Below are 26,407 nucleotides of genomic sequence, written 5' to 3'. Positions count from 1 at the left end.
GATGGAATAGTAGTTCTATTTTGAGCTCTTTAAGGAATCTCCATACCATTTTCCATAATGGTTGTACTAATTTACATTCCCGCCAGCAGTGTAAATGTGTTCCCTTTCCACCACATCCACCCCAACATCTATTGTTTTTTGACTTTTTAATTATGGACATTCTTGCAGGAGTAAGGTGGTATCTCATCATGGTTTTAACTTGCATTTCCCTGATAATTAGTGATGTTGAGCATTTTTTCATATGTTTGTTGGCTGTTTGCATATCTTCTTTTGAGAATTGTCTATGTCCTTTGCCCATTTTTTATGGGATTTTTTTTTCTTGCTGATATGTTTGAGTTCCTTATAGATTCTGGGTATTTGTTCTTGGTCAGATGCATAGTTTGCAAATATTTTCTCCCACTCTGTGGATTGTCTGCTTGCTGATTATTTATTTTGCTGTGCAGAAGCTTTTTAGTTAATTTAGGTCCCAATTATTTATTTTTGTTTTTGTTGCATCCGCTTTTGAGGTCTTAGTCATGAATTCTTTGCCTAAGCCAGTGTCTAGAAGAGTTTTCTTCCAGAATTTGTATGGTTTCAGGTCTTAGATTTAAGTCTTTGCTCCATCTTGAGTTGATTTTTGTGTGAGGTGAGAAATGAGGATCTAGTTTCATTCTACTTGTGGCTTGCCAGGTTTCCCAGCACCATTTATTGAATAGGATATCCTTTCCCCAATTTATGTTTTTGTATGCTTTGTTGAAGATCAGTTTGCTGTAAGTATTTGGCTTTATATCTGGATTCTTTATTCTGTTCTGTTGGTCTATGTGCCTGCTTTATAGGAGTACCACGCTGTTTTGTTAGTTATAGACCTGCAGTATAATTTGAAGTTGAGTAATGTCATGCCTCCAGATTTTTTTTTTGCTTAATATTACTTTGGCTATGCAGGCTGTTTTTTTGGTTCCATATGAATTTTCAGCTTTTTTTTCCTAGTTCTGTGAAGAATGATGATGGTATTTTGATGGGAATCCGTAGGAAGTGTGGTCATTTTCACAATACTGATTCCACCCATCCATGAGCATGGGATATATTTCCATTTGTTTGTGTCATCTCTGAGTACTTTCAGCAGTGTTTCATAGTTTGTCTTGTAGAGATGTTTCACCTCCTTGGTTAAGTATAATCCTAAATATTTTATCTTTTTTTTTTTTTTTTTTTTTTGCAGCTCTTGTGAAAGGGATTGAGTTCCTGATTTGATTCTCAACTTGGTTGTTGTTGGTTTATAGCAGTGCTACTGATTTCTGTACATGGATTTGGTATCCTGAGACTTTCCTGAATTCGTTTATCAGATTGAGGAGCTTTTTGTGTGAGTTTTAGGGTTTTCTAGGTAAATGATCATATTATAGAGAACAGCAACAGTCTAACTTCTGCTTTTTTGACTTGGATGCCTTTTATTTCTTTCTCTCGTCTGATTGCTCTGGCTAAAATTTCCAGTGCTATGTTGAAAACAAGTGGTGAAAATGGGCATCCTTGTCTTGTTCCAGTTCTCACGGGGAATGCTTTTAACTTTTCCCCATTCAGTATGATGCTGGTTGTTGGTTTGTCATATATGGCTTTTATTACTTTAATGTAAGTCCCTTCTATGCCTATTTTGTTGAGGGTTTTTATCATAAAGGATGCTGGATTTTATCAACTGCTTTTTCTGCATCTATTGAAATGATCATATTGGAGCCTCTAATTTTATGGTCCTTCCCTATTTTCTTTTGCTTTTCTGTTTTCCTTTCCCACCACCCCCCTACTTATAGTATACCATATATATTACATCAATTCCCTTTTTGAAGCTCTTAACACATTACCATAAGATTCTCAGAAGTAAAACATACTTCAACTCTCTGACAAGGTAATAAACATAGAAAATGATGTATATAGTATTGGTGTAGGCATTAGGTTTTTGTTTGTTTTTTTGGCAAGGAAAATCAAGATTGCAATGAAAGAACATTTTCATAATAAAAACCATTTCTGCAATGAAGTTTGGTTTGACTCTACATAAGGCGAAATAAAGAGTTAGGGTATTTGCCAGGCATAACTTTGTACATAATACTTCCTTTAAGCAAGTATTTAAGGTTTGTTATTGGGCATTTGTGAGGCAGAAAGAATGGCCATGATGGGGATAATTGTGCAGATGGTCTAGTTTAGCCCCCTCCAGCCCAGTGCTCATCCTGTTTCCACAAAGACAGGCTGTAGGGGAATCTGGAGAGGAAGAAGGCTTAAATTGAAGGAGGAAACCTTAAATTTTTAAATAGTGTGACAAAATCCTTTCCCACTTAATTTGGTTCAGGCCTACATTTCTCATTTTATTTTGCTCAAGAACTTCAAAAGAAATACCAGATGAAGAAAAAAAGTAAAGCTCCTACCTTTGACATCAATCTAGGTAGTCCTTCATTGTAATAATGAATTTAAAATATATACATATATGTTAGATTTTTACATATTTTGTGCTTCAGCTGACAGCTTCCATGTGAGAAGTTTAAGTTCAGAAAGAATGTAATCTATTTTACTTAGATCAGAAAATCTTTAACATTATAAAACAGACTTATTAATGGTCTGAAAAAAAGTATAAAAAACGTTCTTGTAGGTAGGTGGAAGAATATTTAGAGAGCTTTAGGCTAGTGAAAGCAAGTGATTAAAAAACATTTTGCTTCCATCTGTAAGTGAAGCATTCACTACTTAAAACAATCCATCACTAAGCAGAAAAAAAAATTGCAGTTTATTAAAATTCTTCATATTTAGTAAAAGTCACTTCTTTGGACTTTTTTAAAATTTGAAAACACAGATATATGCATACGTATGCATTTTAATTTTTCTATTATTTTGTAAATAGCAACAAAATAATGATACTGCTAAACTCTATGTACATTATGCTTTCTACTGAGAAGAAATTTGATTTCATTAAACAAAGCAATATTAGAAGTCAATCCTACTGGAACCAAATTTTTTGTTTAACAAAAGACATCAAGCCACAATGTATCAAATAATTTCATGTGATACCCGATATAACCAAATTCAAGAACCCAAAAGAATCTGAATAGCCTCATGACATTCTTTAATGGGATTTGACGAGCATTTTTAGTCTCTAAATCACAGCAAAATATATTCATCAGAGAACCTCTTATTTTTTCACTGAATCTCTGCATTTAACAGCAAAATAAAGAAATACAAACATCATCAAAAGCTGTATCACTTACCATAAATGCCTGTTGAGATGCAGGGAAATGCCTGTGAATAAACCACAAAAATAACAATGAATATTAAAGAAACAACTCTACTCAACATCATCTTTCTCAACTTCTATTTTGTTTGATAATGGGATGCCCTCTACTTACATATTCAGAGCTATGAGTTGGAGTAGGGGACACTGGAAATGGGGATATTTGATTAACTGGTAACTGTTCCCTATCAGCAGTTACATCAGCTCACAAGAACCAACTGCTAAGTTTTCAGGAATCTTGTGAGGCAATTGTTAAAGTTATTATTAAGAAATTAAATTATATAAACCTACAATGAAATAAATTATATCAAAACACAGATAACCAATAGTCAGAACTCATCCCTCTCTAATTGCACATTTGACTATTACCTGTGCTCTTGAGATTATGTGTGTCTGTCGTATGTGTATGGTAAAATACTACACAAGTCTCTCTTTCCAGCTCCATGGTACCTGATGTCACATCAGTTGCTTAAAATCTGAAAACATCAATTAACATTCATGACCCATATTGTGGGACAGTTAAAACCACAGACTGGCTATTGATACACATTTTAGGTAAAATTCAACAAAAGCATTCTGTGAAAATCAAAAAACTATTTAGAATGTATAATAAAGAGTATTACATGTATTATTTATTATTATATGTAAATTGTGTGCTACATGTTCTTTATGTCAGTACAATTTAAAAGAATCTTATATAATATATACCCCTTTTTTGACAGCCAGTCTTTAAACATTTACCAGCATAGTACTGCTTATGCCATATTTTGCTTAGCAGTGTTCAGAGAATTTGATTGAAAAAAAATGAATTGACAAATATAAATGTACATTTTACTCTAAATTAGGCTTTCTAGCTATAGAAAGTGGTCTGGGTATGGCAACTTTCTCTGCCAAGGGATTTCTGTGTAAATTCAACCAAGTTGTTTTACTCTTTCTGGTCTGTATTTTTCAATTGTAAAAGGAAGATAATGCCCACCATACAGAAATGTGTTGTGGACTATTGGTGGGAATGTAAATTAGTACAACCTCTACAGAAAACAGCACGGAGATTTCTCAAAGAACTAAAGACAGAACTACCATTCCATCCAACAATCTCACTGCTCAGTATCTCCTCAAAGGAAAAGAAATTATTATTTTTTTTAAAAACCTCTATTCCTACATTTATCACAGTGCTATCTATAACAAGAAAAAAAATACAATACAAATTCACAATAGTAACAATATGGAGTCAACCTAAGTGTCCATCAGTGGAGAACTGGATAAAGAAAAGATGGTAGGTGGAATACTACTCAGCCACAAAAAAGAATGAAATCATGTGTTTTGCAGCAATATAGATGGAACTAGAGACCATTATTTTAAGTGAAATAACTCAGTCACAGAAAGACAAATACTGCATGTTCTCATTTTAGTGGTAGCTAAAAAATGAGTACACATGGACATAGAGAGTAGAATAATGCATTGAAGACTCAGAAAGGTGGAAGGAGGCAAGGGGTGAGAAACTACCTGAAGGGTACAGTATATGTACACTGTTAGAGTGACGGTTACACTAAAAGCCTAGTCTTCACCATTACACAGTATATTCATGTAACAACAGTGCACTTGTACCCCCTAAATCTATAAAATAAAAAGTGAAAAAAGAAATGTGCTGTTGGAATTAATGACAGAATTTTTTTTTAAGTTACTGGCACTATGCTAGAATCTAAAAACTGCAGCTGCTATGGACCATAATAACTAACATTACTATTGAGGTCAATAATAATAAAAGATCTAAGTCCTTTTTGTTTATATCTTTTGGCTAAATGTGTACTGCCTTTTATTTCTATTAACACTATTGCATAGCCTATGTTTGTTTATTCCCTTTGCATGATGCTCTATTAAAAACGTCAAAATTTATGTGATTTTGTTTCAGAGAGAGTACAAATTGACTTTGTTAAGCTCAACTGTATGTCTGTAAAATGATATATGCTTTTTTCTGCTCCTGTGGAAGCCTTTACTATTAATAGTAAATTCTGCTGTTTATAATGAGAAAGTAGAACAGTTTGTGGAACATAGTAGCTGCTCTTTTTAAATTAAATTTATGAGTCAATGCTTTGATTCTGACGGTTCTTGAGGTGCCAATAACATCTGAAGAATGTTCTTAAATGACTTAATCATTCAGTGATACAGATCATGAAGCAACAGTGTAACACAAATTCTGAAAGTGATGTAGTCTCTTTACAGGCATTCACCAACACTATCAATAGGTGTTACTCTCCGTATGAAAATCAACTGCAAGCTTACTATATATTTGTTACGATTAGAAAGGACTCAGAGTTCAGGAACAGTCTACTTAAAAATACAAATCAGAGAGGATTCAGATTCATCCCCATATTTGTGCCATGCCAGTCATGTTCCACTGTACCTTTTAAGCAGGATAAAAGTGAGTTTACAGCTTGAGCCCCAGGAATTCCATGGGAGCAAACTGAACATGTGAGCATCATGTATCTCATGTCTGGAGAGAAAAAAAAATGTTTGAGAACCTCTGCATTGAGCCCTCAAGGTGTAGGGAGGGCAAGATTTTACCTCTACCTTCTTAGAGTTTTTCAGTTGTGGCTGATAATTAAATTGACACAAGACAGATCAACAAGAAAAAAAATACAATACAAATGTATTTAATTCAAGTTGTATGTGGCATTGGAGGCTTCATAAGAAAATGATGACTGAAAGACGCAGTTAAAGTTAAACACATATACTAAATTGGACAAAGAGTAGTAGATTATGAAGATGTGACAAGGTAAAGGGGCTTGGGCTAGGGTAGTTAATTGGGTGAAGTGATAAGAAAGACAAGAGTTAGTTTAACGAGGTGTGTTTGGACAGATTTCCAGTGACCTCAACTTCCCATCCTTGATGATAAGAATGACACTTTTCTTCTAGTACAGGGAGGATATATTTCACGTTGAAATTTTATCTCCTGCTTTTAAAAAGGACTGCAAGAGTGTTCTTCTTGCACCTGCCCTTTTTTTACGTGCCTTTGACTCAAAATAGTCAATGTGCTAGAGGGGCATATTTTTGGGTTGTATGTTCTGAACTCTTTCAAAGGGAAAGCCAGAAGATAGCAAAATGTTTTCAACAAGATGGCCCACTTTAATTCACATCTTGGTGTCCTTCCAATTCATAACGTGGGTCAGTTTACTGAACTACTCTGAGCACTGCTTTTTTCTTTAGTAAATGGAAACTCTGAGGCCTGCCTCAAAGGGTTTGTAGAAGGAGTAAGAGAAATAAAGAACATGAGCATTGTGTCTGAGAAGTAGTAATATCTTGATTAGTGATGACTCCTGGCATGGATGCTGTGATGTCCACCAGGTTCTGTTGCTCCAGAGCAAGGCTTCCCAACCTCAGCACTATTGATATTTTGGACCAGATAATTCTTTGTTCTTGGAGGGTATGTGCATTGTGGTAAGTTTAGCAGCACCCCTGGATGCTACCAGCTAGATATCAGTAGCATCTCTCCAGTTGTGCTAATCAGAAATATTTCTAGACATTGTCAAATGTTCCCAGGGGGAAAAAATCACCCCTTGTTGAGAATCACTGACCTGGAGTCTAGGACCTAGAACCCAGCAGACAGCCTTCAACTATCAACATTTTCAAGGACTGCCTCAGCTATAAAAAGCCACCTCACCCAGAATCATGCTCCTGCTCAGGACAGTTCACACCCGTAACTGATCAATAAAGTGGTATAAGGCCTGGCCACCTTGGCTCATCAGTACAACACTGAAGGGTCCTTCCAGCTTCAGAGTTCCTCACTGTGTCTGTAGGGTCCATCACTGGGTCTACATCCAGCTCACCTTCTCCTTCAGCCTACTCCTGCTTCCTCTCTCTCTCTTCCCCAGGTACTAATTTAAGGGCACTCCTTAATAAACATCTAGCATTCTAAACTCTGTCTTAGAGTCTGTTTTCTGGGAACTGATCTGGGCTAACTCCCTTTCGCTTCCCTCTTAGATCCAGCTATGTGAATCTTTCTCCTATCAGATCTAGCAGAAGAAAAACATACTGCACAGTTAATGACAAGTTTCATTTGCCTTAGCTCTCAGTTCTATCTTGGAATCAATCATGCAACTTAGTAATTGAGTCTGAATGTACCAACTGCCTTGTCTGTTTTAACAAGGACAAATAGTTTCATCTGGAAGTGACATCGTTGCCTTGAATGTGAGAGCAAATGGTAGTGTAATGGAGGATGACTTTGGTAATATTATTGCATTAATTCAAACAAAAAGGCAATGATAAAGCAGAGATGGAAATAGAGTATTGTGGAAAAAAATTCATTTTATGTAAAATAACTTTGCACAGAATTCGTCTAAACTAAGCCTACTCCATTAATCATTTTTTATTACTCAGAGAGAGAGAGAGACAGACAGACAGAGAGAGACAGGGAGAGAGAGATTGAGAAAGAGCAAGTGAACAAGCAAACTAACAACTTTTGCAGCACATAGTTTGTGTTCTCTGCCATAATAAACTTCTGATGGGGCCATCAGAAGTGAGTAGCATGAGATTTCTTTATTTCAAAGCTGCATTTAATATAACCACCTTCCATGCAAATACTATCCTATGGAGGAATGATAAATTGTACCAAAACCCATGCCAGGTGTTGCACATAACTCAGCAATCACCTCTAGAATTTGGAGAATGACATTAGCAACCAAATTTGTGAGCCTCCAGATTCTCCTTTCAGCAAACTTCAGGAGCAATATGTCTCCATGCTAATCAGGCCTGAGCACCCAGCCATCAGAAATTCTAGGAAGACAAAAAAAAAACAAAAAAAAAAATCATTTGAGGCCGAGGCAGACAAATCGCTTTAGAGCAGGAGTTAGAGACCAGCCTGGGCAACATGGTGAAACCCTGCCTCTACTAAAAATACAAAAAATTAGCCGGGCATGGTGGCACATGCCTGTAGTCCCAGCTACTCAGGAGGCCGAGGTGGCAGAATCACCTGAGCCCAGGATGTTGAGGCTGCAGTGAGCCATGATTCCACCACTACACTCCAGCCTGGGCCACAGGAGTGAGACCGTGTCTTAAAACATAAAAATAAAAATAAATTTGACTTAAGAGTGGAGAATTTTTTCTTATGTGAAATTATAGGTTGGGCCACCAAGTGGGAAATACTTTTATAGCCCAACATGTTGATATCAAGCAGATTTGCAAAAACACTGAAATCCTTAAGGCTGTAGACTCTGTCTCCCATTCCCTTGAAAGTCCGTCTTCATTTCTTCCCTTTCTGTCTAAGTAATTTAAGAGTAAGGAAGGAAATGCACCTCCGCCTTCTCTGACCCTAACAGTGTCTCAAAACATACACAATAAACCCTAAGCCATCATCCCTACCACTTGCTTCTCTCTGACCCTGGATTCTCAGTTTAGGCATTCTTGCAAAGTGGGAATTTCTTTCTCTCTTGCTCATCCATCGTCATCCCATCCACTCTTACACAGCAGTCTTGCAGTCTGGGTAGAAATGACTCCACCTTCAGCTCCATCGGAAGGGGCTGACTGACCTAAATAAGCAGCATACCTTCCCCTCCATAGCCACAAGAATAGAAAGATGAAGAGTTTATTGACCACCATTGACCTGTTGTTGTAAATTAACTGTAAAGTGCTCTTAACCTCTAGAATTTTTCAATTGCTTAGCCAACACATTCCTTACTGTTTAGTCAGTTTTAGTTAGATTTCCCATTATTTGCAAGCAAAACCCTGCTACCTGATATACCTTCCATTTAAGTATTTTTAATTATATATCACATTTCACTGACTCAAGCAAGCTGTCAATTGTAAGAAACACCATTATTTTGTGTTACTTTGTGGACCACTAAGAAGAGAAAGCTCCACCAGTTAAAATATAACACATGCTTTCTTATCATTTAGGATTTTCATTGCATACTCATTGAAATTGCTATTGTTGATTTATGTAGATAATTTTTAAGCACATCTTCCTCTACAGCATGGATAAAAAGGAGATAAATTGTTTGTTTCCTAAAACTTCCTCACATTCAGGATCCAGTACTTATGAATCACTTTTCAACTCAGAGTCATAGATAGGAGTTTTCCACAGTTTTATCCTCATACCCTCAAGAATGATGGTGTTGCTCCAGTCCTTAATGACTGACCCACTGTTGGCTCTGCACTTTTCTTCCAAACCGCTGCCACCCTCTCTGAAAGTTTTGTGGGTAGCTCTTTCTTTTTTCATGCCAGAGCTTCCAACAAAGGGTTTCAGACAACAGTCAAGACACATACCTCCTCCTCAGGCGGCCCCTAATTGGTTGGTTAGCTGAAAGTCAAGGGATGGCAGTTGCCCAGCCAATCCGCCAGAAATGATGACCAAGTGTGCATGTGTATAGGCAGAGAAGCTTCATCACAACTATGTGTGATTGTAAAACACCTCAAATATAAGAGTTATCCTAGTTCAAATAAGTTAGAATATGAGAACATGTGCATCTTAGAAACAATGAAATTCAGAATACCATTCTTTCCCTTCTTTTTCTTTTCTCAGAGACAGGGTCTCACTCTGTTGCCCAGGCTGGAGTACAGTGGTGCAGTCCTATCATACTGCAGCCTCAAAGTCCTGTGCTCAAGCCATTCTCCCTCCTCAGCCTCCTAAGTAGCTGGGACTACAGGCATTCATCACCACATCTGGCTAATTTGTTTTTATTTTTTGTAGAGACGAGGTCTCACTATGTTTCCCAGGCTAGTGTCAAACTCCTGGCTTCAACTGATCCTCCTGCCTTGGCCTCCCAAAGTGCCAGGATTCCAGGCATGAGCCACTGTGCTTGGCCCCACTCTTTTCTCTACATGTTGGTTATCAGCAGAGTGGGTTGTGCCATCATGCTGTTAACTAGGGTGCAGTATATACTTCAGCATTTTCAAACCATGGTATGCCTAACTCTAGGAGTATGAAAGATATTTTGAGGTGGTAAACAGATGGACATTACCCATTTAAATGTGATATTTACATTTTTCCCAAGTCTTCATCCCTCCTTCTACACATACCCTTTACCATATAATTTTGCAGTTCCTCTGCAATAGACTGAATGTTTGTGTCCCCCACAAGATTCACGTGGTGAAGCTCTGGTCCCACTGTGATGGTGCTTGGAGGTGGGGCCTTTGGGAGGTGATTAGGTCATGAGGGTGGAGGCCTCATGAGTGGGATTAGTGCCACTAGAGGACATTAGAGGTCAGAGAGCTACCTAGCTCTTCTTTCCACCACATGAGAATACAAGGATAAGTTGGCTGTCTGCAACTTGAGCCCTGAAAGAGGGCTCTCACCATAATCTGACTATGCTGGCACCCTGATCTTAGATTCCCAGCCTCCCAGAACTGTAAGAAATAAATGCTTGTTGTTTAAATCACAGTCTATAGTAATTTGTTATGCATCCTGAACCGAGTAAGACACTCCACGAGGGGAGTAGTATGAATGCAATGTTGTGTCCATCCCCTAAATCCATACGCTGAAACCTAATTCCCAATATGATGGCATTAGGAGGTGGAGCCTTTGGGAGGTAATTAGGGGATAAGGGTGGAGCCCTTCCCTCATGAATGGGATCAGTGCTCTTATAAGAAGAGACGCGAGGAAGATTATCTCTTTCTCCACTATATGAGGCCACAGAAAGAAGACAGCAGTCTACACACCAAGAAAAGAGCTCTTGACAGACACCAAACCTGCTGGCACCTTGACCTTGGACTTCCCAGCCTCCAGAACTGTGAGAAATATAAGTTGTTTAAGCCACTCAGACCATGGTATTTGTTGTAGCAGCCTGAGCTGACTAAGACAGAGGGGATATATTTTTCTTCATCCCGCTGATGATAGACTTGAGCATGTGACTTGATTTGGCCAATGGGATAATAATGGACGTGACATTTAGGTTTCAACTTTTAAATTCCTGTCTTTGGAGGAGAACAATGAGAAGACTATACCATAAGAACACACCTCATGTAGCTACTGGTCCAGGGAGGCTGACAGACAAGTGGAGTAGATGTAGTAAACTCAGTCTCAGATCAGCTGTGCCCCAACCAACCCATAGCCATGTAAGCAAGAAATGCTTACTATTGCACATTACTGAGTTTTTGAGTGCTGGTTATATAGCATTACTGTAGTAATGGCAATGATATAACTATGCTAACACTATAAGTTATTATAATCTATCATAACAAGTAATGCTTGTTTTCCATTTATGACAATGATACAAAGTTTCCTTTGAAAATAAAATTGCTTAAAGAGTCAATTAGAATATTAGGTAAACCAGAAGATGGAATGTAAATGACCAAAGTTAGGAAAATACCAATGCAGGAAATAAAGATTTGACATGGAAAGCACAAGCAGGGGTCACTCACTAGCTACAGGTCTGGGAGCCAACAGTATATCCCCTCAGCACCTCTCTATCCCCATCTATAAAAGGAGCAGAGCTGGGCTAGATGGCTTATTTGGCTATTAAATTCTGTGATGCTATGAAACAGCCTCTTATCCTTCTCTATAGCTCAAGATAAAGGTGATAGAGAGACAGGCAATTTTATAGTATCCTGAATGCCTCACAGTGTTTGGACATGGGAGGCAGCAGCACTGCAGCAATAATTGTTGTCATTTCTTGAATTACCGAAATGTGCTGAGCACTGGGCTCAGAGCTCTATGTGCATTATCTGATTCATTCCCATGAACAAGCCTGTGATCAAAAACAGATTGCCCACTTTCTATAAACATGGAGAAGAGAAAAGCTAAGAAAGAAAACTTGTCCAAGGTCACAGAAAGGAATACTAAAGGATTTCTTTATCTCGTATAAAGAGTAATTGATTCTATTTTTTAATTACACAAATAACACATGAATACAAGGCTAAAACAAGACAGGTATAGGCAGATCTCAGTGAGAACAGTTCTCTTACAGCCACACGCTTTCTCCCCTCTAATTCACTGAGAACACCCTCCTTGAGGCCATCACTGCCAAGAGTAGAGTGAGAATCCTTCCGCTGCATTCATTTACATTTTAAAGACTAAATAGTGTCATGTCCTCTTCCTCAACTCAACCCTGTAATCACCTCCCATCATACTTTAATAAAATTCAAAATCACAACCATAACCTCCAATCCTCGCTTCCTTAGCCCCTCCCTTCCACTTTTTCCTTGCTCTTGAGTTCCAGCCACATTGGTCTCCTTTTGTTCTTCAAGTGCACAAAGCATGATTCTACTCCAGGGCCACTGATCTTGTTGTCACCTCTGTCTGGCATACTCCATTTCCCAAATACTCCCTGGTTTACTCCCTTGTTCCTTTTAGATCTTTGATCAAATGTCACCTCCTCGAAGAGGTCTTCCTAGCCTCCAGCTAAATTACTCTCTATTGCTTAGCCTGCTTTGTATCTCTTTACAACTCCCATCACCACCTGACACACAGTTGTTTGCTTGTTCACAGTCTCCCCAACATCAATTCCCTCTTTCCTGAGTTGCAAACTCCCAGGAAGACCTTTGCTTTGTTTATTGCTGTATCACCAGCACCTAGAATGGTGTCTGGAACTCAATAAATATCTGTTGCGTGGATAAATGAATAAATGATTAAGTTATAAGATCTATACAAGCATAGCCATATTTTTGTTCTATACAAATTGGAGCTTACATTGGTTTTTATGTTCTGGAACTTGCCTTTTTTCATGTAGTAGGTCTTAGGAGATCATTCAATGTCAGTGTATATTGATCTACCTCATATGTTTCTAATAGCGTATTCTAGTCTATGGTATGATTATACTATGTTTATTTAACTACTGCCACATTGATGAATATGTAGGCTGTGTGTAAATTTTGCTGTAACATGCAACCTGGCAACCCATATTCTTTTTGTTTTGTTTTGGTTTTGAGACAGAGTCTCACTCTGTCACCTAGGTTGGAGTGCAGTGGCAGGATTATGGCTCACTGCAGCCTCAACCTCCCTGGGCTGAGGTGATCCTCTCACCTCAGCCTCCTGAATAGCTGGGACTACAGGTGCATGCCACCACACCTGGTTAATTTTTGCATGTTTTGTAGAAACAAGGTCTCACTATGCTGGCCAGGCTGGTCTCTAACTTCTGGATTCAAGCAATCCACCTGTCTCAGCCTCCCAAAATGCTGGGATTATAGGCATGAGCCACCGCACCCTTGTGTTTTTTTAGAGGAAGGATGGCACTCTATTGCCCAGGCTGAAATGCAGTGGTACTATCACAGCTCACTTTGGCCTCAAACTGAAACTATTAAACTTTTCCCACCTCAGCCTTTCAAGTAGCTGGGACCATAGGCACGCACCACTATGCCTGGTTAATGTTTTTAAGTTTTCGGAAAGACGAGGGTCTCACTATGCTGTCTAGGCTAGTCTCCAACTCCTAGCATCAAGTAATCCTCCTGCCTCGGCCTGCCAAAGTGCTGGGATTCCAGGCAAGAACTCCCATATCCAGCGTTACAACCAACACTCTAGATGTTTCTACCTAATATATTCTGGTAGGATCTATTCCTAGAAATAAAATTAACCCACTTAACCATTAGGTTAAAGAAGAAGCACATTTAAAATTTTAAAAATATTACCAAATTTCTCCTCTTAAAGTTTTTTTCAATATAAAATCTCTTTAACAGTGGAGAATAGTCAATAATTCAATTTTTTTCCCCATCGCATGGGTGAATATAGTAAAAGGATGGCGTCTCCTTCAAAAACTGCATTCAAAAGTGCAAACACTATTACAGTGCCCATCCCACCCACAAGGCTAACTGACTCAAAGGCCAAGGTCCTTTGTAGGAGACTGTGCATGAGATCACATAGAAACGGCCAGTGAAGTGTTTGGAGTGTGGTGTGCGAACTCACTGAGGCACTATAATTATAAGTAATAACTTGGTTTCTTTTTGTTTTCTTCATTATACCTTTGAAATAGCTGTCATAAAGTCATTTATTGCCAGCTGCTTTCATGTTTATAACTATTCGACTCCATGCAGTATAAAACAAACTATTACATGGCCATGAATAGTAGCAGCCCTCTTTCAAACTTTTTATTTTCCGAGAAGACAGCTGGATTAGTTTCACCATGAATTTATTAGGATGCAAAATGTTGGAACCAGCAAATGGAAGAACTTGATTTTTGCCTGAGCTTGCTTGTGTGACTTGTAGGAATGTTTAACTGTAAATTATACATATGTGAAAAGGAGAACAGGTCTCCATAAACCTGCTGAACCCAAGAGAATGTGCATCCTGTTCTAGAATGTTTACATCTATAAACTCCCTTTATATAGAAGCAAAGGGAAGAAACACAGATTAAAAACAAAGCAAAACAAAATCCCTGCTCATATTAACAGCAAATCAGTTGGGCAATATGAAAGCTTCTACTGGAAGAAAATGTTCCCCAAATGGTGACCCTTCAATGACCTTAATCACCTCTAATTTTGTAAGTATCCCCTCTCCATCTTCCTCATAATTAAGGAACATGTATCAGGCACATTCTGCATACCTGGCACTAAGAGGCGGGAAGTGCAGGGGGACGCCCTTAGGTGACTTTGCTGGTGCAGAGCCCGAGGAAAATTGACATAAGAGGCAATCTTTTCAAATCCCCTGAGAAGTAAATTACCCACTTGAGACTAAAAGGCCCACAGCTCATGGCCATTGCTAGGCCTAACTGACCCTGAGAGGGGGGCCTCCTGGGCTGAAGAGGTTTAAATGACAAGAAGAAGTCTCTTGCACACAGGAATTGGGGACAAGAACACAGGGCTAATTGCAGGAGCTCTGGAGGACAGATACACCTGGGAGCATTCCTCAGCATAGCTCCAAGGGACACAGTTGGTGCCTCATCCTTCTCCAAGCCCATTCACCCCTGTCCATGATACGCCCCCCTCACAGCAACTGCCAGAGGACTGCCCCTGGATGCTGGAACTAACTTTTATAGTGCACATAGAGCTCGGGAATCAAATGTTCCCCAGGGGCAGCCCTTTACCAGTGACTGATGGGTGAGGAATGGGAGGGTGCAAATTCCTTGCCCTTGCCCTGGTGGGGACAATGTTGAAGGGTGACCTTCACCATCTGGAGAGCAACCCCGTGGCCTTGGGCAATCACCTGGGATTTGACCCAATACCCACTCTTCCTTTCACTCTCGCTTCTTCACATCTCACCTGTTGTGTTTCCTGGGACCACTTCATCATAAATCTCTTTCCCCCAAATCCTTATCTCAGAGTCTGCTTCTGAGGAAACCAACCTAAGACATTGGATATTGTTGTTTCCCTCGGTGTGGCTGGCAGTAGAGCTTTTAAAGCAAAATAAACCTGCAGGGTTATTTTGGCAGAACCTCAGAGGAAACAGAGCACTTGCTTATAACCAGCTAGTCTTGGTAAGAAGAAGCAAAAGCAGGTAAATCTTTATAAAGCCACAAGAAGGAAGAAAGGCCCCCCTGAGACCTGGATTAAAACCCAGGAGGGGCTGCAAAGGACAAACAACTGGGAAAGGATTCAGTGAGAGGCCCCTTAAGAAGAAGGCAGTGTTCCTTGGGATTCTGTCTTTCATGTGTCCAGTGCCTCTGAAGGTTTTTTAAACAAATCCAAGTGGAGGTTATTATGGATTCTTGGTTTTGAGTCAATCCCTGGTTTTCTTAATAAGTTGTACCTTCCAGTATCTCTTAATTAGGAAGTTGAAGGTCTAACTTCCAGGAGAAGCTTTTAAGAAAATCCATTCACAACAACCAACCAATCACAAAGCAACACAGACGGTCTCAGAGAGAAATAGTTCCCAACCCTTAACAGGCTCCAGTGGTGAGGTTCTAAAGAACCTATGGGCCAGGTGCTATGGATAGAGCAATCAACCATTTCTCACCTAACTTGGCCTCAAATCCTCTTCCAGGACTGACTGACAGGCTGCTAATAAACTGAACAGTTGTTAGAAGGGAGAGAGAATACACATTCAACAATATTTACTGGAAGATCATAGAAATGGACAGAATACTCAGGAGCTTCAGCTATCAGTCTCTTCCCCTGTTAAAGCTTAACAAGTAGGAAGAAAGATACCACCTTGTAAATTCTACAGCTTCCACGGGCTTCATTGTCTTTCATAATAACCAAGTAAGACTGACAGAAGGCATTATTATTATTCTTATCCCCAGACTGGGTGAGTAACCTCCCCAGAGTCACACAGTGGTTAAGAAGAAAAGCTTAGACAGAAGCCCTGATCCTTTGACTCAGAATTCTAAGCACTTTCCACTGCAGAACAGAGTCAGTGAGGTCAAGGGAAGAAGGGAAAGAGAAGAATTCATCTTGAGCATCCTCGGTCCTTGAGAAAGAACTGGTTAGAGATGAGAATTCTTGTTCAGCATCCACAGTGTGAAAACCGTTCTATGTGCCACCTACCAGATCTTAACAGCCTTAAACATGTCTTCAAACTGAAGATTAGTGTGACTTTCTCCCAAAAAACAGAAGAAAAATATCCTCCGTTATAGTATTTCTCAAACTTTAGCTGCATCAGAATCACCTGGAGGGCCTAACTACCAGTTTCTCATCCAGAAGGTCTGCGGTGGAGCCCAAGAATTTGCATTTCTAACAGCCTCCTAGTTGATATTGCTGTTGCTGGCTCCCAGGACCACACTTTTTTTTTCTTTTTTCTTTTCTTTTCTTTTCTTTCTTTCTTTCTTTTCTTTTTTTTTTTTTTTGAGACAGGGTTTCACTCTGTCACCTGGGCTGGAGGACAGTGGTGTGATCATGCATCACTGCAGCTTTGACTGCTGGGACTCAAGTGATTCTCCCATCTCAGCCTCCCCAGTAGTTGGGAACTACAGGCACACACCAGCATACCCATCTAATATTTATTATTATTATTATTCATAGGGATGAGGTCTTGCTGTGTTGTCCAGGTTGGTCTCAAACTCCTGAGCTCAAGCAATCCTCCTGCCTCGGCCTTCCAAAGTGCTGGGATTACAAGCGTGAACCCCCATATCTCGCCCAGGACCACACTTTGCGAACCATTACTCTATCCATTTCTAATCAAAGCTTTTTTCCCTTTTTTTGTACAGCTACACCAGATAATTGTAGCCCAGACTGCATCCTTCTCATAACCAGCACAGTCTCTCTTCCCTGGGATGAGCTAAGGTTCTTTTCTGTGTTTACTAATGTCACAGAACCACATAATTGGAGAAGGAGCAGATTGCTAGTTTACCAACACATATGCAGATTTTATGCCTGCAGATTTTTGACACCTCTGTTTTATCCCTTGAAATGTCAGCATGTTCTCTCAACAAACTGGGCAATTCCATTTCATCCCCTCCATGATTTCATGGTGTGAACTTGAAATCATTACATAAATGAAGAGATGGGTTTCCATGTGAGTACAGCCACTTCTTTTTTTTTTTTTTTTTTTTTTTTTTTGAGATGGAGTCTCGCTCTGTCGCCCAGGCTGGAGTGCAGTGGCGCGATCTTGGCTCACTGCAAGCTCTGCCTCCCGGGTTCACGCCATTCTCCTGCCTCAGCCTCCCGAGTAGCTGGGACTACCGGCACCCCCCCACCGCCCCGCTAATTTTTTGTATTTTTAGTAGAGATGGGGTATCACCGTGTTAGCCAGGATGGTCTCGATCTCCTGACCTCATGATCCGACTGCCTCGGCCTCCCAAAGTGCTGGGATTACAGGCGTGAGCCACCTTGCCCAGCCAATACAGCCACTTTTTAAACCAATTACATGTGCAAACACCTGACTCCATATCATATTTATGAAAGTCAGGTGAGATCCTCTTGGCAGCTGCAGGGGGCCTAAACTCTAGTATGGTTTATGAAGAATGAGGGTTTTAAACAAATGAATTGTGATTATGCAGCTTGATTCAATACGTAAAGGTAATAAATTCTTCTTTCCTTAGTCACAAAGGAAGACATTAGTCAAGGCTAATGCACACTTTATATTTAACAAGGGAATTAATTAGGGAATAATGACCAAGAAAGAGATGTCTAAAGGACACACCCTGTAGAAATGACTGAAATAAAAGAAAGCAAGAAAAGAAAAGGAGAAAGAAATTGATTGTAGTCATATTTCCCAAGTTAAAAATTGCTACTCGTGGCCTGAAAATGGCTGTGCTTTGTGGACCATCAATCACTGTGAAGAGTTTTATCAACCAGAGTCTATTATGGAAATGAGCAAAAAGAACAAGATGGGGAGCAGCCAGTCTGCAAGGAGATATGACAGCTCAGGCCCCAGGAGGTAGGTTATTTCTCCACATTTCTCAGTGTTCACTGCATTAATCCAACCAGCAACCACAAGGAGGGGAGCAAGCAGCTGGCCATTCACTAAATGCTCTGCGGGCCAGGGTTGGCTCCCACACTGGGAGATGAGCAAACCATAAAGATGAGCAGATTTGGTTTTGCAAAATGTGACAAACCTAAAATTCACTAAGAGTAGAGAGTGAATTTCTTTCTACTCTTAGGGAGTTAACTTAGTCCATACACTAGATTGTCATTCTTATTAGAAAGGTAATAAGGTCACTTATTGCATGGATATATGGATGATGGATGGAAGAAAAGATGGAAGGAGGAATGGATAGCTGAACGGATGGAGCAAGTATTGACTTGATGAATACATTTAGCCACCACTAGTTCTGCTAGACTTTGACTTCATCAAAAGTTTAATTTCACAAAGTGATGAATTTAATTTTTCATCACAATCTTATGATTGCATCTTGATTAAGGATGAACAAAATAAAAATTATCCATAGCAGATTGTAACTCTATCTCAGATAAAACTTACTACAGCCAAGTGTTATATTCCTTTAAAGTGTGTGGAAGGATTTCTGCCCATCACTTTTCCTCTCCCTTCACTGTTTTTAATTTTTGGGATTCTCTGAAAGTGGGACACATCCTTCAACATGGAAAATGACAGTTTTGTTAGTAACAAACATCACTTAATGTAATTGAGGAACATTTTTGAGGACAAGTAAGAAGCCAATGATTAGACAAGACTTCTTCACTAGATGTATTTCCCACAAGCTCCAAAGAACTGCCCAAAGTTTCCCCACCCTACAAAATGTGTTCCTTTTGGAACTAACATATCTTCATGGGATCTCTAGCTCACATCCAGCTGCAAAATCTGTAAATTATTCCTTTGACCACTCCAGATCACTTTAAACTTTGTTTCAGTGTTTTTCTAGAAGAACACATATCTAACTCAGAATTGCGACTGCCCCTGTAGTTATTTGTTCTAACTCCCGCATGCACCATACATGGCTCCCCTCTCCACCATTTTTGATGGGACTCACCCAAGCATCATCTAAACTTCTCCAGGTACAGGGAGTTCCCTGGTTCACAAAGTGCCATGGACCAGCACTTGTCAAAAGTCAATGTGTATCCAATCATTTAGGCATATTGCTAAAATGCAAATTCTGATTCCGTTTCTCTGGGGCAGGCTGAAATTATGTTTCTAACAGGGTCCCAGGTGATGCTAATGTTACTGATCTGTGGACATATTTAGAAGCAAGTAAATAGAAAATAATTCTACTTCAGGCTCTACTTTCATGATATCATTGCACTAATCCCAACCTTGGGAAGGCAAGGAGTAGGGGATTATTATTTTCACGTATATGGATACCTGAAGTGGCAGATCTTCAAAAGCTACACAAAGGTTAAGGATAACCAGGAAGAGGCTGGATGATGAAGCGTGTGCTCTATACTTGTACCTTGTAACAATACTGCCCTTTTTAAATACCTAACTCCTCTCATCCTGATAAGCACATGCGTCCTTCTGTTCACATAAAGTGTCATTATCACAGACTCAATTGTTTCCTAGTGGGGCAATTTTATCGGTTTCTACCTGTCCATGACACGTCTACAGCTTAGACCACAGTCAATATATTCCAAAAATTGGAGCCAGAATAATTATCAAACATAAATGTGCAGACAAGCCACCAGAGGATCTGGTTAAAATGAAAATTCTAATTCAGTGAGTCTGGGTTGGGGTCTGAGATTCTGTATTATTAACATGCTCCCAGATGATACCACTACTGACAGTCTTGGGATTACAGTCTGAGTAGCAAGAGTTTTAGACTACTGATTCTTCAAACTAAGAACTTTCACAATTCTGATCCCTCTACTGATGGTGACCCTTATATCAGTAAAGTGTCCTATGCTGCAAATTACAGGAAACTTAACTCCAAGTGGCAGTAAAAGTGAAAGAAATGCACTTTTAGTCTTTGGTACTTAAAAAAATCCAATGATATATATAACCTCAGTTTAGGCTTGACTCAGCTGCTCTATGGTGCCTCCAATTCTATATTAAATGACCATTTGACTTCGGTTACTTGGATGATATAAACCACATGTACGTTAACAATATATACATATATAATAGCATGGGCATGCTACCCGGTGAGGAAGTCAATTGGTCAGGTGATTTTTTGTGTGAGCTAAGACAAAAGCTAAGGTATCGTTTCTTGTCAGAATTGCAAGTGGCTCTTCTTAGGTTGAGAGCTGTATAGAGTGATTTCTGAGAACTACCTCTAAAGACTATGATTCAGTGATCTGAGAGGCTTCCAAGAATTTTGTCATTATTAGAAGGCATAGACCATTATGAACTTTAAAAAATCCCACAAACATATGAATTTTGTCTCCTGCCTTCAGGTTGAACCATAAATCACCAGATAACTTACAATTTTTTTAAAATCCCACTAAAGATTCTTGGAACTCTCAGTAAACATTAAATAACACTCCCCAATCACATATAACTTTTCCCCCTTGTGTAGTTTCTAACTGAGGGGAACCCTCCCTTCCTTTGTCCTCCTCTGCCATCTCTACCTCCACTCCTTCCTTGTTATGATTTGGTAAGATGAAGTCATCCTTAATGAGACACAATGAACCATTTTCATAAGATTAGAGCTACTAATCAATAACTTCGGAAGTTACTAAGGGGGAATAAAATACCAGAGTTAATGTTTCCTTTACATACGGTGTATTTCCTTTAGTCTGGTCACTCCAGTCTTCCATTCAGAATTCTGAAGTGCCTGCAATTTCAACCTTGATTCTCATTTACCTTTGATGTGAAGTGAAACTTGGCCCGTCAAAAAAAAAAGTTTTATATTTTCATAAAGAAATGCCATGACATTTTGCCTTCTGCAGTGAATGCACAAGCTTGCAAGATTATGTTGATGTGATGGTGGCTCTGCTAGCACATCCAGGAATTGAAAGAGCAGAAGAAAAATGCAAGTATTTTCGCTAAATTAAAGCAAAGAAAGATACTTTTTTAATACTAATGGATCTTTATTCTACTTTTCTTCTCTTGAATGATAATATACAGTATTTTCTAGTTACTTATGGTAAGGCATATTTTTGGAAAATTATTAGCAATGCAGATATGACCATCTTTGGGCACATTTTATTAGAGAGATTTTTAAGTATGTAATGACTCCCTATGATATTTTATGAGCTTTCATAAATGGGTCATTTGTCCAGATAAGAAATTTAGTTATAGAATGAACATAGAGATATATTTAGATCTTAATTACACAGGCCAGACCCACTGGCAAAGTCATTAGACATAGTAATTCCTGAGATTCCCAGAAGAATGAACTGATCATGAGAGAGCTCACTGGGGCCATTTTTCTGGCTTTAAGAGGCCTGAAATTTTGCCCTACAGTCTCAATAATTTAAATGGTACCATATTCTCTGCTACAGTTCCAGAGAACTGTCAGTTTTCACGTAGAAAACAAAGTCTGGATCTATGGAGTCTCCAACTTTGGAAAATTGATGGTTTATCTGGATAAATTAATCAAAATGGAAATCACTTTAAACAAGGGTTTTCTTTAGCCTGCAATGTGCTGATGCTTTGTTTAGTTAACCTCTATGCTTTAATGTTTTAGTTACAAGTATTTATAATTGCTTGACAAGAGATGGCATAGTCAAAAGGCAATGCATAAGGGTATTCAATGTCTCTATTAAATGAGCTGGAAATTCTTCACTTCTTGATCTTTTATCTCCCTTATGTCAGCTTTTCTTTTTTTTTTAATAATGCACATGCAAAATTATATCCCACTGAACTCCACAGATCCTCATGTGTCTCATTAACAGAAATAAAATTATAAGGTGTTATGAGGCTCCAACTGGCAGCAACAACTAATATTGTTTACAGCTCTTTTTCCAACAGCACTTGCACCTTTTGGAGAACTAGTGAGAAACTAATTTTGATCCACTTAGCAACTGAACTTTTCAGACATTCTTTGTCACCCACTAGATAGCAAGAATTCTAAACAACGGAGAAGGCAGGGAGGAGAGTGGTGGGTGGTGCTGACAACCTCCAGGCAGCCACAGGTGTGTCAAGAGGTGCAAGACACCCACAGCAAGAGCTAGATCAGAGGCACTTCCATCCAACACCCATTCCCATGATTCCAAGCAGCACCAAGGATTAAACCATCTGTGCCTGACCTCCTGCAGGCCTTTGGGCACCGATGGATTAATCCTGGGCTTCAGCTTCCTTGAGTAGCAGAGGGGGATTATGGGTTGGAAAATGAAGAATGAGCTTGCAAGAAAACACTGATGCTTCCCAGTAGGTCATACTTTTTCCCCAGCTGCATACAGAGTCTAAAACTCAATTGTAGCCAAAACATAAAATTATCACAATTTATAGATATAGCATTATGTACTAGCTAAATAATTTGGGAACAATTCCAATACCAATCTTATTAGGCTAAACATTATATGTAAGGGATTCTATAAGACTTGTTCAAATCCATGCAATCATAGTTTTATCTGTAGGATAAAGTATAGCTTTCAAAGACAGATGAGAAAATTCAGTAAAATCTCTCTGGCAGGATGCAACCTTTCAAAATTTACCCAAAAAGAGGAATTTGATGAGGGGATAACAAACAGGACTTTTAACATCTAATTTTTTTTTCCCATTGGCAGACAAAATCTGTTCTGGCAAATTCCTAAAGCAAGCCATTTCAGTAAAAGCAGAAATACTATATGTGAAGAATAATAAAATTCTCTTTACTGAAACTTCAGATTAACAATAGGAAATTTCAAATTATTTTGACAGGAAAGGTAAATCACGATTTCTAAAGAATTTCTGTCTTGGTAGCTTAAAAATCTCTTTCTCTCTCTCTCACTCTGTGTGTGTGTGTGTGTGTAAATACATATCCTGGTGGCAATTAATTAACATGTAATATTCTAATCAGGTACTCACCCTCCAAAGATGACTACATCATCCACTATTATTATTGAATAGCATAAGGTTAGCTAACAAGCAAACGATATATTAGAAATATGCCTCAATTGGTGAAACGATTGGTGTTCAAGATATGTTGTTGCCTAAAAAGATTGTATGGCACCATTGCTCTTGCACGAGAGATATATTAGAATCTAGATCCTCTGGCAATAAGATCTTGGGAGCCAAGCTGAGGTCCAGAGCTCTGTCTGGTCTCATGATCATATGTTGAATGGGTGACTTCACGGCCTGGTTTGCCTAGAGGTTTGGCAACTCAAAATGAACTTTTCCTGCAAGACGTTGGTTTTCCTGCAAGCGTGCTTGCAGATGGAGGAACATCACTAAGTTTACAGGATAAGACTGAATGACTATTTTGTGGCTACTTCCTCATTAATGCTTTGTGTGTGTGTGACAGAATTCAGTCTGATAATTGCTTGTATTGCAACATAGAGTTTAATATGACAGTGGTATGTCAGTAGAATATTTTCACCTCTATGTATTGTCGCCACTACCAGAGGCTAACAATATTTGCCAAATGGACTTGATGACTGTTGATGGAGCTGAAAGTTGTGAGCAGAAACAAAGTAACAAAGGAGGAACAGGTTGCTGAAGAGACTGACTCAGGAGCAGCCATGAGAGATGATATTCATCAAATATACCGAAGGAAGGTAACCCATTAACAACAAAAGACATGATTGGTTTTTTAAATCTAATTACAAAATATACTATCTGCTCAAAAATTAATGCAACGCTATGGTATATTTCTCTTTGTCAAGATCCATTAGATAGTCGTAAGTACTAAAAAGCTAACTGTACAACAGTTCTGGGGTTTGGAGAGTGGTGGAGTAAGGCTTTTATTCAGCTGAAATTGTTTCTCCTATTACATTTATCCGTGTAAGTTTGGTAAGAATCATCTATTGCTTTAAAGTGTTTTTATTATTCCTCAATCATGTATATCTATGCATTCTCAAAAAATCTTATAGAGAAACTAGAAGGAAAAAAGATTTTTTTTTAAAGAAAAAGAAATAAAAGGAAACAAGAGGAATAAATCCAGACCAAGACAGAAAACAGGTAGGCCCAATGTTGGCAGCCAGTTTAATATCCCAGGTTCCAAGGTTGCACTTGGATTTGTTTACTTAGTTCAACCAGCCAGTTATCATTCTAGCTTAACACATGCTGTTGATGTTTCACCCATGGCCCCTCAAAGCTCACTGTTCCCATGTACATCAGTGCCTTCTCATTGCAAGCCCCTATGACTCTCTGGCTGTGTATGGGTGATGGAAGAAAGGTAATGGATATCAAGAGGGACAATTCTAGATGTGCTCATGCAGTCCATCAGAAGAATCCCAAGGGGATGGAGCCCTCCTCTAGGAACTTGTTTAATAATGCAACTGTATCGGATCCTGCCATTCTCATGATCACTTCCTCATTTTCCTATCAGTGCATCCTAGCATCACCTCCAAAATCAACTACATGCATTCACTGGTCTCACTGTCTGCTTCTGGGGAAACCTCACCTCAAATGAGGTAACTATGCTCATATCAGTGCCATATGAAGCAAATGTTCAAACCATCTTTATCCTCTTACAGATGCAAACAAATAATCCTTTCTCGTATTGCTTTTTTCTGCATTCCATTGCTACACTCTGATTCTCCTGCTTTGAAGAATTATACACTGCAGCATTGTGATGCTTAGAACTTCACATAATCACTATTCAAGAGGAAAAATAAATTGCAAAGTAAAAACCTTCCCTGCAACTTAATATACAGAAAATAAGGCAAAGAAGTAGAGTAGTCAAATCTTAGGCAAGCTGGATGCTCAATCATTGTAATTTAACCATAAAAATGATGAGGGAGAGGTTTAGGATGTGTATCATCCATCATTTGGTCTCAAGTAGTGGTTATATTATTGCACAAAGCCTCACAGTGTGTCCATTTGTACACAGCTGACCTATATCCAACCAGAACTGGCTAGCATGGGAGCTTTCTAATAATAATAATAGTAATTTAATTTTCTTATAGCTTTAATTATCAGTTGCAGAAAAGAAGAAAATATAAAGAAAAAAAAGAGGCTTAATGCATTAATATCAATCTTTTTGGAATTGAAGCAAAATAATAAATATTCCCGAACTTGATCTGGTGGCAACTAGTTACTGTGAAACCAAAGAGCTTACCTTGAAGCAGAAGAGATAAAATTATCCCATTTTCACAAATCAACGTGTTTTACCTCTTAAAAGATTCCCTCCAGATTTCCTTTGCCAGACATACTCGAAGATAATAGAAACATGACTTTCGGACAAATATTGACAAGTCTCCATACCACAGAGCTCTTTCCTTTCCACAATGCTTTGTGTATTTATATAGCAGCACATTCACTGTCACTGAAATATGCCCTCTCTGGAGGCTAAGGGCCAGGCGGATCATCTCTAATGTGGTTTTATTCCACTGATCTCAGCAGCTGAATGGAAGACGAAGCTTTCATTTAGTGAGGACTTTGCTCCGATTCACTTCTTCTGGAATCTTCACACACTTTGCCCCTTCCTCATTTAAGATCAAAAGGAAGAAGAGAACATGTGACTTTGCATGGAACCGTAGATAAAAAAGACTTTAAAAAGCAAAGGGCTGGTATAGAAACATGCATTTTTATTTTATTCTGTCTTGTACAAAACTCCATAAACAAGTGAATACTACCAAGGCTGGGAGCTGTTATCAGATAAATGCTGTCAAATACTCTAAGGGACTTCCGCTCTGCACAGCCAGAACCTGTCGTCCGTTGATGCCAGGAGGTTAAGCAGAAGTTTGTAAAGGACTCTGCAGAAGACAGTATTTGTGTCTAAATCTTAGATTCTCCAAGAGGACATTCTGCCTATGGCATTGTGAAGTTGATTCTTATTTTATTCCCCTTAAAAAACTTCTGGTTTTAAATTCATGGACTCCTCAAAATCTTACATAATGCCTGCACATTCCTGCCTTGCATTGCCTAAATTAAGAAAAAAAGCCCAACAAACT

The 26,407-nt window shown here is 38.9% G+C and overlaps 1 protein-coding gene across 11 annotated transcripts in view; it reads right to left on the bottom strand.

The window, feature by feature from the left end:
* The window catches only part of MACROD2 (mono-ADP ribosylhydrolase 2), a 2,047,165-nt gene that overhangs the window by 619,041 nt on the left and 1,401,717 nt on the right, over positions 1-26,407 (bottom strand). For all 11 annotated transcript variants that reach the window (XM_024352108.3, XM_063803019.1, XM_063803020.1 and 8 more), the window contains one exon: positions 3,216-3,246. In XM_024352108.3, coding sequence (XP_024207876.1) covers positions 3,216-3,246 — 31 coding nt within the window. The remainder of the gene's footprint in view (positions 1-3,215; positions 3,247-26,407) is intronic.

This window comes from Pan troglodytes, chromosome 21 (genome assembly GCF_028858775.2).
Source record: "Pan troglodytes isolate AG18354 chromosome 21, NHGRI_mPanTro3-v2.0_pri, whole genome shotgun sequence".
Classification (NCBI taxonomy): domain Eukaryota; kingdom Metazoa; phylum Chordata; class Mammalia; order Primates; family Hominidae; genus Pan; species Pan troglodytes.
This window is presented reverse-complemented; position numbering and strand designations above follow the sequence as displayed.